The sequence below is a fragment of the Gastrolobium bilobum genome, unplaced genomic scaffold (genome assembly GCF_033153095.1).
Source record: "Gastrolobium bilobum isolate Gb01-03AN ecotype WA unplaced genomic scaffold, APGP_CSIRO_Gbil_v1 utg3850, whole genome shotgun sequence".
NCBI lineage: Eukaryota > Viridiplantae > Streptophyta > Magnoliopsida > Fabales > Fabaceae > Gastrolobium > Gastrolobium bilobum.
In genome coordinates, this window is record NW_026897525.1 from 225,868 (window position 1) to 240,098 (window position 14,231).

General features: G+C 32.6%; 1 protein-coding gene across 1 annotated transcript; it reads left to right on the forward strand.

The window, feature by feature from the left end:
- Positions 1 to 12,162: 12,162 nt before the first annotated feature.
- Positions 12,163 to 13,025, forward strand: LOC133307665 (uncharacterized). Its single transcript, XM_061508216.1, has 3 exons — positions 12,163 to 12,399; positions 12,509 to 12,781; positions 12,900 to 13,025. Exons 1-3 carry the CDS (start codon positions 12,163 to 12,165, stop codon positions 13,023 to 13,025), a joined length of 636 nt encoding a protein of 211 aa, XP_061364200.1.
- The last annotated feature ends 1,206 nt before the right edge of the window (positions 13,026 to 14,231 follow it).

Sequence of the window (14,231 nt, forward strand, 5' to 3'; positions counted from 1 at the left end):
GCTTACATCATTTATGATATTCATATCATTAGAATATCTCTCTAACTTAAATTCACTGTACTAGACTATTCTACAGTCTATTACTGCGTCAGCAGTCAAAAACTGCAGATGAAAATTCACCTGACTGGAATACCCTCAATATGGGTATCCAAATTCTTAAAATTTCATTCTCATTCTCATTCTATTTATGATCATAAGGTCCTCATCATAACCCTCTAATTTATAAATCATGTAATTAGGGTTATTGTATATCCCGCAAAGAGATCTTTGTCTATACCTACACCTATACTTCCAGGGGCTATATCCTGCAAAGGAGATCATAACATATATCTATACTTATGCTCCTGGGGGCTATATCCCACAAAGGAGAACTTAACATAAACATATACTCTCAGGGGCTATATCCCGCAAAGGAATCCACACTTGTAGTCTCCAAACCTATATGTATTATAACATAACATATTCCCTTATAACCTATCACATAGCAACATATCATATTATTTCATACTATTCCTATCATATCATAACATCATATAACATAACATAATACTCCCAAAGCATAATTTCTCACTTTGAATAGTCTATGAACTCCCAAAGTGTAATTTCTCACTTTGACCAGTCCATACACAATCTCTGATAACGTAAGTCTTCAACGGAGTGTTCATTGATCAAGAACCATTTATCATACATACATGTCATATTATATCATGTCATATCATATCATATCATAATTGTCATATTATATCATATGTATGAGCTACATGAATGTAACTATACTACATATCTACATTTACCACAACATATACTATATGAATCATCATCCAAATGGACTATAGTGGAACAACATACCCGAGAAAATCTGAAACCAAGAGCTTACCTTAAACTAGTTTTTATGTAAACCCTTATCATACGTCACTAAAGTTATCTGTATATCCGTAACTGTCAAGATCAGCTATTCAAACATGATCTTTTTGTCAATACATAATTACTTGCACTTGAAGAATCCTCTTACATACATACATATTTTGAAATTTTTCTTCAAGTTAGTTCACATAATTTTTAACATATTCTTACTTACCAGTTCTTGCCAAATCATACCAATTCATAAGTAAATACTCAAACTTAGACATATACTTAAAGTCTTACATATTAACACATTTAACCTAATTCACTTAACCATAGGTTAACTTAGGTTTTCACACTTTCACTATACATAACATACACTTGATTTTACTTGATTTATTCAACGAAGCATTTAATCGAATTAAAAACCACACCTAGGTCACATAACCACATAGTGGCCGAATGGTACTAGTAAGGTTACCATGCATTTCATGCATTTCATTCTTCATCAAAGACTACTCAAAACAACTCTTAACTTTATTTTTCCATTCTCAGCTCAATGACCACATAAAATGTCAATAACCATTCTATGTTTTCAACTAATGAATACTCTAATTCATTTCATTCTAATACATTCATTTGGCACCAAACATCTTTAAAACATAAGCCAACAAGCTTCCAAGCCCTTTTTCCTCATTATGGCCGAAATAGTAACAGTTTCTAGCCTGGACAGTCCGCACCATTTAATTCATGAAAAGTCCATATCTTATCTGATTGCCTTGAATTTTTAGTATGTTATACTAGACATGTGCAACTTTAATTTGCCACAAACCAAACTCCATTTGGAGTTCTATGATTTCATATATGAATTTTTCAAAAATAGGGCAAATTTGACTTTTTAGGTTTCATTGATTTTCTTTCAAAACCCTTTGCTTGGATTAGAATTATCTGCTAGCAGCTATTGTATTTTGAGTATGCGTGGAGTGAAAGCTTATGATCCTTTGCTTGGTCTTGGGGCCTTAAAATCCGCATGTGGGATAGATTTAGCATAATATGGTAATGCCGAGCATTTCACCAGCATTACTATTCCAACTACTTCCAAGTCTACAATCTCAATAATTTAATTAAATAAGTGCAGCCATTTAACTTGAACTTGAATTTTCCTTTAACATCTACGTCAAATTGTATATTAATTGATTGTTGATCAGTCAACAGTCATCGGATGCAGGAAGAAGAATGAAGAGATTCAGTGCGGTTGCAAGTCGGCCATGAAATAAAAAAGGGGTACGTACGTGATTTCAACGTGTGCTGCTGGTTGATGTTTAGTAAGTGTGAGGTAACTTTATTCATCCAAAAGAATCTAAAGTGAATGGGGCCACGTACGTACACCGGTGAGATTTTTGTCTGTGTAAGCATATCAAATTGGGGAGACAGAGAAATGTGTGCTGTAAACTTTGAAAGAACCCAAAAGATTTTGACTACAGTTGCGATTGCGACACAAAATGGCCGACATCTTTCCTATTGAATACCAGTGTTTGGTGAGCTCTCTCTTTCTCTCTTTATATTTTCTCCTCCAAGGTTTTGAAATGACCGCATCCGTATCTTGTATGTATCCATATTTCGGCAAAACTACCGTTTTAATTAAAAATATAAGCTACAAACAGATTAAAAAATATATATAAGAGAAAATAAAACTATAAGCTACGAAACGAGGTGATCCTAACTCGTTAATTGTGGACCATGCCATAAAGTGTAGAATTGACGTTGGAACAGTATCCAAGCCTTTTACAATAGTAATGGTCCTTTAAAAAAATAAATCATCAAATAAGATGATTGGCTTTATTATAGAATAGAAAAATAATATAATTGTATATTAATTTTCAATGTTGTAGATAGAGCAAAAAAAAGAAGAAAAAGTTCACCATATTCTCGTGGTTTGCTTTAAAATTACTTATGCCCCTATAGTTTTTTTTTTATCACATATGCCATGTGATTTGTAAGAAATAAAAAATCACAAGGATATATGTGATAAAAAAACATACTTTTTTGTAAATCACATGGACATATGTAATAAAAAAACTTCAAGGACATAGATGATTCTAGAGTAAACCACAAAAGAAACATTGATAAACTTTTCCCAAATAAAAATTGAAAAACGAACTAGATGGTTGGGTGAATGTCAGTTGAATGTTTAGTTCCTAAAGAAAATTCGGGAAAGGAACGAGCAGCATCTCGTGAGACATAATGATGATTCTCTTTTCGACTAGACTTAAAATGATAGCTATGTGCTCGCTTGACTCTCTTGCGATTGGCTAAGAGGACCTCGAACTTCAAAATGTGCAATAAGTGGTCCGCCAAATGTGTCTGAATGATCACACTCATTGTTCTTGGGGCTTTTTAATTTTGATCCGGAATAATTTCCTATTAGTTGAGGGAGAAGGATATTGTGACAATCAAATTGTGTTACTATCAAGTGACTATCAATCAATCTCACTATTAGATCGATTATGTTGATCAAACGGTTATATTTATTTCCATCTTTGTATGGTCATGATTCCCCATATTTAAAGTGAAAGCATTAAATATGAGAAATCATAACCATACAAAGGTGAAAATAAATATAAAGTATTAAATTTGGGAAATCATGATTATACAAAGATGGAAATAAATATAACCGTTGGATCAACATAATCGATCTAACGGTAAGATTGATTGGTAGTCACTTGATAATAACACAACTTGATTGTCACAATATCCTTCTCCTAGTACGTGTATTTGGTGGTATGCTTTAATTATCTTTAATGAATTTAATCGACATTAATCGATCATAACCATTTTTTTATTAGAATTTTTTGGGTGCAGCTTTTCCGTTATTTTTTGCTAATAAGTCTACTTGTTAATAATACCTTGTCTGTTTCGAAATAATTATCCTTTTTAGAAAAATTAATTCAGTAATTTTAGGATTTAAAGTTTTTAAAATTACTTTAGATAATTTCATTTAATGTTCATCAAAATACACACAAAAAATATGTGGATCCATATATATTTTTTCTTTCTCTTCTCTTCATATAAGTTCACATAGACTAACACACTTTTTTATGTGATATTTTGTTGAACATTAGATAAAACTATATAAAGTAACTTGAGAAACTTTAAACTTATAATTTTAATGGTATTTATATATTACTAAAAGACAATTAAAGGAGACAGTTTCTTTGTCTTAAAAGTCATTCCTGATAGGGAAAGGTTCAAGTTTTTCTTCTTCCCAAATCGCTTAAATTTAATAACTTCAAAATGATAATGAAAAGCATAGTGTATTAATTTTTCGTGCTAATATACATTTACGCTTTACGGTTGTTTTCCAAGGATTACTTTTGTCTTCCATGTTTGGATATAAGTAAAGTAGACAACATATAGAAGTGCCATAGACCTAGAGGTGGGTATAAATGCAGTACGACCCCGTCCACATAAACCCAATCCATGACGGATTATTCATAAATGAATTGGGCGAGATTGACCCACGACTTAAAATGGCCTATAAAACTTAGGCCTGCGTCCGGTCCGCATAGTATTAGACAATAGGTGTGGGGAGCCTTCGAGCTACTCAAAATCAATTTTTTTAAATCTATTTTAATTCTAAAATGTTGTTTTCTGTCAAGTCATATTTATCTATATATAACTAGAAGAGAGAAGTCACTAGTGGATAAAAATGTCACGCGTCAGCTTTAAACCTCATGAACCACTTTCGTTTTCACACTTAACTGGTTAATAATAATGATAATGACCAAAAAAATGTCACGTGTCTGTTTTAGACCCCATGAATCAGAATTTTTTTCACACTTAAGTAGTTAATAACAATAATAATAATAAATTGATAAAAATAATAATAATGTAATTTAATACCACATGTCTGCTTTAGAAACAAAAATTATATGCAAATCGAAAATTAAACGAAAAATATAAACATTCATATAATGAGTCAAGCCCATATCATAAGTCCAATTTGCTGACTCGGCTAACTCATTAAATAGGATACATCAATTTATTCGTTGTCCAATCTTTGTGTTTCGATAAAATAGAAACTAAATTTTAAACGAAAATTAAGGAAAAGTTTTGTTGGTGATTTTGACATTTTATGACAAGCACCTGTCTTTTGTGAGATTTCGTGTTTAGCATCTACGTGTAACTAACAATTTTAGTTGAAAATGAACATGATTCTCTGCATATTTGGTAATGACTGATGAAGAGATTAAAAACGTTACTCTTGCTGAAATTGAAACTTGCTCACAGAGTAACGAAAAAATTCTGTCTAGTTATCCCACAATGCCTTGTCCTACTGGTGAATTTATTCTTGATGTAACTAATAAGTTGATACTTGGTGAGTTGTCTTATGGTAGAAGTTTGTTGGCAAAAGAGCATAAATATTTACTTGCATGCCTAACACAGAAGAACAACAAAATGTGTACCACAAAATCATGGAAGCAACATCTGCAAATAAAGGTGGACTTTTTTCTATATGGTTTTGGAGGCACGGGAAAGACTTTCATATGGAAAACATTATCTGCTGCTTTCAGATCAATAAGAGACATTACAAAAAAATTGGTATTTAGAGGCAGTTTTTTAGCATTTAGAGGAGGTTTAAACCGCCTCTGAATGCCATCGAAGGCGGTTTCAAAACCGTCGAGTTTACCACCGTCGAGATCAAATCTGAGGCGGTTTTCCTGAACCGCTGGAATATCCGCCTATCATTATTCAAAGGCGGTTTTTGGGGCCTCAATTATCAGAATAAGAATCTATTTGGAATTTAAAGGCGGTTTAAGGGATCGCCTCCGAATTCATATAGAGGAAGTTATGAATTATTTTGAGGCGGTTCGTGAATCGGTTATAAGCGCCTTAGTAATTAGCTTAAACACTTTCTGAGGCGGGTATATTAACCGCCTCAAAATGTAATTCTAAGGCGGTTGTAATAACAGCCTCAAGATGTAATTCTGAGGCGATTTGTTTGACCGCTTGATAAATAATCAAACACCTGGGTAAGGCTTAGATATTCTTCTAAGGCGGTTTGTTAACTGCCTCTAAATGACATTTTGAGGCGGATTCATTTGATAATAAACCGCCTCCATTAGAGTTGTGACATTCTCATATTATTTCGGTTTATTACCCACCAAAATATATAAAATTAATATTTTTTATTTTTTATATATTTGTCATATTTTTGTTAATGTAAGGTTACTTATAAAAATACAGTGTGCATTTAATTATTTTTTTCTAATGATGTAATAATTAAATTGTTGCATTTGAGCATACATAACCATACAATTTTAAAAGCCCTCAATTAAAAGCATAAGATATATAAATTCATCACAAGTTTAAAAGTGAATATTTGCATACATTATCCAAAATATATTAAACAACGTATGGACAAAGTCTCAATTGTTATGCAAAAAACCTTGAACAAATCCTTATAATAATGACAACAGCACTGTCCAAAATCAATGTCTAAATAAAATATTTAAGGTTGTGGCGGTGGAGGTGGAATATGAGGTGATGAATCTGGTCCTTCACTGTGTGGGTTATGACTAGCATGAGAAGATCTTCTGACTCATGGAGAGCCCAAATCTGTAACCTGATACATTGAAAAAAAGAAAAACATACATCAAATGCTACATCAACCTGATTCCCTTAGTGCAAACTCTTACAGTCTCAACATCTTATACATTATAAGAGTGCAAAAGTGTACATCCGAACTCTTAAATTTATAATTTATGAGGAATATCTTTTCCAACAAAATAAGTCCATTTACATATAAATGCAAACTTTACATCAAAGCATCTTAGCATTATTCGAATAATCATCCCCTGTCATCTTTGAGTAGATACGATGTCAATTATATGCCAAACGATTACATAAACATTATTGGACAAGATTGTCACCAAGATACATATAAGGTTTCGGTTACCAAAAGATTAACATATCCAATTATTTCTAAACCTGTTGACCAAGATTACAACCCATAATCTGTGCCTATAGTGAAATTCAATGAATAATTTGAACCATATGTCCTCAAGGACTCCAATAGGCCGCTTCTTAAGACATAGATTTAATTAAAATGCAAATGTACCAATTCTTTAAATAATTGCAAATTCCTTAACACTGGACTATTTAAACATTTCAGCCTCCAAATTAGAATGACTTTGTTATCAAGAACAAATAATATCAAAAAAATTGATAGAATGAACTTTGTAAACCATCTGGTAGTACCTCAAGTATACACAGTGATACCTAAAGTAATTTGAAGAACACATTTATGACACAAATTCATAGAATGCAGCAAGTGTCCAACCAAGATCCCAAATAAAGTAATATTGCCAAAATGAGATTCCCAAAACAAAGCCCATGTTCTCTAATCAAGTGATATACATGACTTATAATCCCTACAATATATAACCATATCGACATCCCAAATTTATCAACAACAAAAGCAGTCACCATTCCAGAGCAACGATATGAAACAAAGATATATGCAAATAACGTTTAATACAAAAAAACTTAAATGGCGTCAATGAATAGCCAACAAAGAGTGAACCTACTCTAATTACAAAGTATCTATTTGATTATGACCCAAGATTTACCTCATTTATACGACAATTTTGTTAAGCACCAATTTGTTGCATAATTGATGCCATTTGTGCTTTCAAGGTATCCAGTTCTCCCATTTTCCATTTCAAAGTGTCGAGTTCCTCTTTGAGAGAATCATACTCCTCTTGCGAAGGACCAGCATTAGAAGATGATGCAGAATCGCGAGAACGCTTACGAATTTGTGTTGGAACCACCCCGAACCCCATTCTTCTAACGCATCCAGGGTGCTCCTTACCAAAGACACGTTCATAGGCTTCATCTTCAGAAGATGTTTCCTCCATCTCTGCTAGTAATTGGTCCTACAATACAACATCAAACATGTAATCAAAACAAATTGTAGAGCTTCCTCATTCACAAAGAAAATACATACATTCTTGGTTCTAGCTTCCTCATGGACAAAGCTGCCATCCCTTTTTATGTGTGAAATGGCGTACATCTCCCCCTACTAAACTTGCGTCCATATTTTTTTTCCTAAAGCAATGTCAGTATACTAAATGTTAGTTAAATTCATAGCAGATCAGAGATAGATAGAAAAAGATTGTAATTAACATAATACCAGGTCATATTTTAAACTTGCAATGCTTTTTGATCCAAGGGTATGCATAATCGTTTGTTTTGCTCTATTTCTGGTGTTTATCTCACTGTATTTCTGCATTGTCCAGCAAAACATTCTTGATATTAGGTCAATTAAACCAAATTAAAAAAAACGCAAGCTTATGTCATTACCTTGGCTTTATCCCTTAACTTATAGGCCAAAAAACCAGCCCATTGTTCTCGAGTCAAACCTTCAGGATAGTTTTCCAAGTTTTGATCAAAACTTGCATTTTTGTTATAATAATAGGAGCATAACCTCCACCTATTGTCCTTCCATTTTTTTCCCATATTTGCCATACAATATTCATAGTGGTCATCATGATGGAGCTGAAACTTTTTCTGTAATACAAAAAATATGCATAATCGCTCCACAATAATTTAAGCTTAGTAAAGGAAAATCAGAGAACAGTTATACCTGAATGGTCTCCCAAGCAGTAGTCTTATACGAGGGAAGTACATTAGGCCACCTATCAAAATATATTGGAAATACATTAGTGTTACATGCAAGATGTCCTAAAAAACCATTCAATAGTGAGCCGCCATCAGCAACAGGTTGATTTCTCTTCACTCCATAGCACCACCACTTTCTTGTGTTCAGCAAGTACCAAAACAATTTGAGATGCATGCATTTAGATCAAAGATGCATGCAATTTGATCTATAAGGAATGGCTATAGATCAATCACATTATAGTATATAAATTTAAGACTTTGTCTCAACATTCATCATAAAAACTCTTTTTCTTTAAGAAAAAAATAATTTGTTTGAGCAACACTTGGGTAGTGTAAAAGAGAACATGCTAAGCCAGCTTAGCATTCACTGGTTCAGCTACTCAAATTGGTACCAGATGAAATGAACAAACACAGCCTAAGTCACCAAAATGTAAAAGCTTATCAGAAGGGATAAGGTTGTGACTTGTAAATGAATGCTAAAGAAGGGGTTCACATAGATCAAAGATGCATGCAATTATCAAAGGGTTGTTCAAGCTCTACACTAATGAGGTAAACATATATATTAAAAATAACCGAATAAACTTTATACCATGCACTCAAAAATCCAATGAATTAAATGTTTTCTGGGCTAAGCTATTAACTGACATTGCTATGGTTTAAAACATCAAATAGAAAAGAAGAAGAAAAAAAACCAACCTTATTGGCTTGAGATTATGCGGCCAATTTGAAGTGTTCGATTCAATGCAGAATGATGGTTAAACCCAATTGAATTAGCTACTATGTCTACAAAAAAATAGAGACCATTGTAACTAAACTCTTTAGAGTACCAAATTGGGAGTCAAATATTCAAGGATGAGTTTTTATACAATTTTTTATATAAAGCTCATCCCTGAAATTTTCACAATAGTTTTTAAAAGGACACGAAACTGTCCCATGGAAGGTATAACAATATGAAAAGGAAATACAACTCACCATTTGATAATGTAAGTCTCATTTAAAAAAAATTAGACGCAGGTGATCAGCAACTACCAAAACACCATAGCAAAGCACAATATATAGATACAAAGTGAAGGCACAATCTGAACAAACATGCAGAAACTGTGACAGTAAAATTCAGAAACTTAAAGAAAAACACACAGAAAATCAAAAAAATTACACATTCAAAAATTTGTCTACTGATACTTATACCAATCAATCTCCAAGAAAAACTTGAATGAAAAAGAAAAAGAAAAAGAGAGACATAAATTGGCAGCAGAAAACAGTCCCATAAAGAAAACATCGAACATACATTTTCTGTTATTGTTGGAACCAAAAACAAAGAAGAACCGAAAGCACCAAGAATCAGAAAATATAACAAGAAAAAAAAGAATACTTTCAGAAGAAAAACGAAACAAACTAGACCGACAACATCGTAATAGCCAACGAAATTAAGAACAAGAAGAAAACATGGGGAACATAGAATTGCCAAAGCCGTCCATTTTAACATCTCACAATGCAGATTGATTGATTACCAGTGATGTTAATAGATACAAAACAAGACAACCCCATTTTTGGGGGTTAGGATTTGGGTATTACCTGATGCTTGTACAAGTCTTAGAGCTTCTAGTTCTTGTAAGCTTCCCTTAATGTCGTCTACAGCTTCTAAGAAATCACCATTCCTAGTTCACCACCTTTCTGCAAGCCCAAATGAAAACAAAGCATAAACACAAACACAAATAGAGAAACCATTAAAGAAAAGCAGTCATTTTTACACCACCGACGGTGACCTTAGTGAGGGAGCAAGGCAAGCTCGGCCTTGAGGTCCTTAAGCAAAAAGCGTTAGGGAAAATTCAAAGAGAAGAGAATATACTTAGCGTTTTCAAGTTTAAGAGTCGACAATATACTTATTGCAATATACTTAAAACAATTTTCGCAAGGAGGAAAACAAGTCCGCCCAATGAGATACAATTTTTGAAAGGACAATGTTTTAAATAAGATACAAATATTGCAACTCGATATTGCAATCTAAAGTTGGATTGGTGGTTTACTTGCAAACGCTCAACAACGTTGGTGCGGGTTCGAATCCTGGGAAAAAAATTTTAGTATAATCAAAAAATTTATTTTTTTACGAATCCTATTAAATACAAAACGCAATCAGCTCCTATTAAATACAAATAACAATCAGCTCCTATTACATTAAATTCAAAATTCAAATAACCTCCAATACACGAAAAACTGATTGAAGATTCTGCTAAGTATTTTTATGATGAATATGCAAGACGGGAAGGGTTCATTGTTCGCTCAGTTCATGTAAATCAATCCAGTTTCCAAGAATCGCTTTTCTTTTGTTGGTTTCTTTGTTTGTTTGGTTATCTATGCTTGCTGATTTGCTTCATATGCATGAAATCTGCTTCACACACACACACACACACATATATTATTCATGGGTTAAATTTAAAAACTCTATTGCATATCAACAAATTAAAGATTTACATAAACTATATTATATTCATCTACAAATGATTTAAATATTGTAATGCATATTAATAAAGATTCATCCCACCTAGGTAAATATAAACTCGTTCGGATGAGTTTTTTTCAACAAGATAGGCTCCCAACCCAACCAATCTTATCGCCAACACCTATACCACTGTCTTTGCCACAGTCGCCCCCAACATATTGTCACCGTTACCATCCCACCATGCCACCACCACCACATCATCATCGCCGCCACCATCGTCACTACCACCCTCCCACCACCTATACGACATCATTGTTGTCGCCATCCCCCAAAACCATGCACCATCGGCTTAACCGCTTCGGCCACAACATCTACCATAACTAATTTTGCGCCCATGATTTGTTTTCACATATCATTTTTAATGTTTTTTTACATTAAAAAAGAATTTTGTTTTTAACTTCCAAATAGTTTATTTAGTTAAAATATTTTCCTTAGTACTACACCCAAATGATAAATAGCTCTAAACTTAAATTGTAAGGAAAATTATTTTTTTAAAATTAATTTTATAAATTAAACATAATAACTTTTGAATCAAAGCAACTAAACTTACGATTAAATAACACGAGATAATTATGTTGTGTCAATTATCAATTACATAAATATGAAATGAGAAAAATATGGTAAAAAAATATGAAATAGATATATAATTACAATATAAACATGAACTATAAATATTTATGTTTAAAAAAAAAAAACGCCTCCAAAACCGCCTCTATATGAATATATATAACCTAAAAAACGCCTCTGGAATCGCCTCTAATTTATCAAAATGAGGCGGTTTGACACATCCGCCTCAGTATATCATTACTTTTGAGGTGAATTAAGTTGAAAAATGCCTCTACAACCGCCTCTAGATGTCTAATTTGGAGGCGGTCTTAACATATCCGCCTCAGAATTTATTCAATATTAAGGCGGTTTGTTCATGCGCCTTCAAAAATCGTCTCTATATGATTTTTGGAGGCGGTTTAGTTCAAACCGCCTCAGATAAACCATCGGTATCTACCCATTTTCTTGTAGTGAGAGATTGTTCTTAACGTTTCTTCAAGTGGAATTGCTTCGTTATTATTATAAGGGGGAGAACTGCTCATTCCCGGTTATGCATACCAATTGATATCAATGAATATTCCACTTGCAACATGAAGCACAATTCGGCTCAAGCTGAGTTGCTATCAAGAGTTAAACTAATCATTTGGGATGAAGTACCAATGGTTCATAGATTCTTCTTTGAAGCTTTAGATAGAAAATTGAGAGACATCCTTCGTTTTTCAAATCCAAAAAGTTTCGAACAACCATTCTGTGGGAAGGTCATTGTTCTTGGAGGTGATTTCAGACATATCTTGCATGTTATTCCTCATGGTGGAAGGCAAGAAATTGTACATACAACAATCAATTCTTCAAATCTATGGCAATATTGTCAGATGTTGACATTGACAAAAAAACATGCAACTTCATTAACAAGGTTCTAATAATGATGTCATGAAGATTAAAATATTCTCTGAATGGCTTCTTTATGTTGACGACGACAACGTCGGTGACAATGTTGATGGATTCTCTATCATAAAAATCCCAGATGAAATCTTGATCAATGATTCCAATGATCCACTCTCAGATTTAGTAGAATTTGCATATCCAAATCTTTTGAAAAATATGGATAATTCATATTTCTTCGAAGAATATGTTATCTTTGCACCGACATTAGCGAATGTCTGCATGTTACATAAGTACTTAATGTCAATAATTCTATGTGAAGAGAAGGTATATCTTAGTTCAGATAATATCTGTAAAGCAAAAGGGAATAAAAACCTTGATGAAGAAGCATTTTCTCCAGAAGTACTTAACATTTTTTTTCTGGAACTGGACTCTCTAACCACAGATTGACGTTCAAAAAGGGAGTGCCTCTCATGCTTCTGAGGAATATAAATCAATCAAGAGGGTTGTGCAAGTACAAAACTTGGTGAACATGTTGTTGAAGGAAAAATTCTTTCAGGCAATAACATAGGTGAGATTGTGTTAATTCCAAGGATGAATTTGACTCCTTCTAATTACACCTTCCCTGTAAAGTTTGAACACAGGAAATTTCCATTAGTTGTTTGCTTTGCCATGACAATAAACAAAAGTCAAGGTCAAACTTTATCTCATGTAGAAATTTATCTTCCAAGACCAATTTTTACTTTTGGCCAATTGTATGTTGCTCTCTCTAGAGTTAAAAGTAAGAGCGGTGTAAAGCTTCTAATACTTGACGATCATGGCAGTATGGACAGTTGCCAATACTACAACAAACATTATGTTCAAAGAAATTTTTGAAAGGTTGAAATAAGTTAATTGTCTTATTTGTTGAACTATTTTACATTAATTTATAGAGTTTTCTATTTCAATATAATACGTAATGTACATGTAATTTTATTATTATTATTATTTTATTTTTTTTATTTACCATCGTTCCGTGCGAAGGCACATGTCATAGACCAGTATATATACAATACAAATAAGCATTAAAAAACACATGACAAATCCAAAATCCAATTTAAGAGGCAAGTTCAAAATGTTTAAATTCATTCTAATAATTGTTAAAAGTCATGTAGTAATACAAATTAATGCCTCAAGTAGAAGTTCAAATACTTAATTAGGGCTCTTTTTTATTAATTATTTTGGTCCTTTTGCATTGACTTGGACCATTAGCCCATTAGCAATGATTTTACAAGGAAAGTTTAAAAAATAAAAAATCAGAGTTAGCACGACGGGTCATAACCTATTTAAATTGTAGGTTAAATGGACCAAACCTTAATCTCTCTTTTTAATGAGCCTGTAAAATGTCTTCTCTTAATCAGGTTATGGGTCAAACATGCCGACCCGCAAGCCTTAACCCATACACCCAAGTCTAGATAAGACACTGGTGAAATGTGATCCTACAACAAGCATTGCTCTATTTAAAACCTTCTTTTAGGTTAGTTGCGTTTAAATATTATAAATGAAGTGATAACACAGGCCACAATTTATTCAATAAAAAATTTAGAAATATGGAAAAAGAAAAGTACCACAAAAAATCTACTACGTTCCACCAAAAAAATAAAATAAAGTAAATATACAAATATAGGTGATATTATATGAATAATATTTTAAAAATAAAATTGAAAATCAGCTATCAATAAAATAAAATTGTGAAAAATATATAATACTCAATAAATTAAGAGATAAGCTTTAGAAC

Bases quoted from the DNA above. Each gene is read 5' to 3' on its own strand.
- LOC133307665 (XM_061508216.1), top strand. From the start codon at position 12,163: ATGAAGCACAATTCGGCTCAAGCTGAGTTGCTATCAAGAGTTAAACTA. The intron at 12,400-12,508 runs GTACATACAACA...GATGTCATGAAG, and splicing joins ATGGTGGAAGGCAAGAAATT to ATTAAAATATTCTCTGAATG. The intron at 12,782-12,899 runs GTATATCTTAGT...CTCTAACCACAG, and splicing joins TAATTCTATGTGAAGAGAAG to ATTGACGTTCAAAAAGGGAG.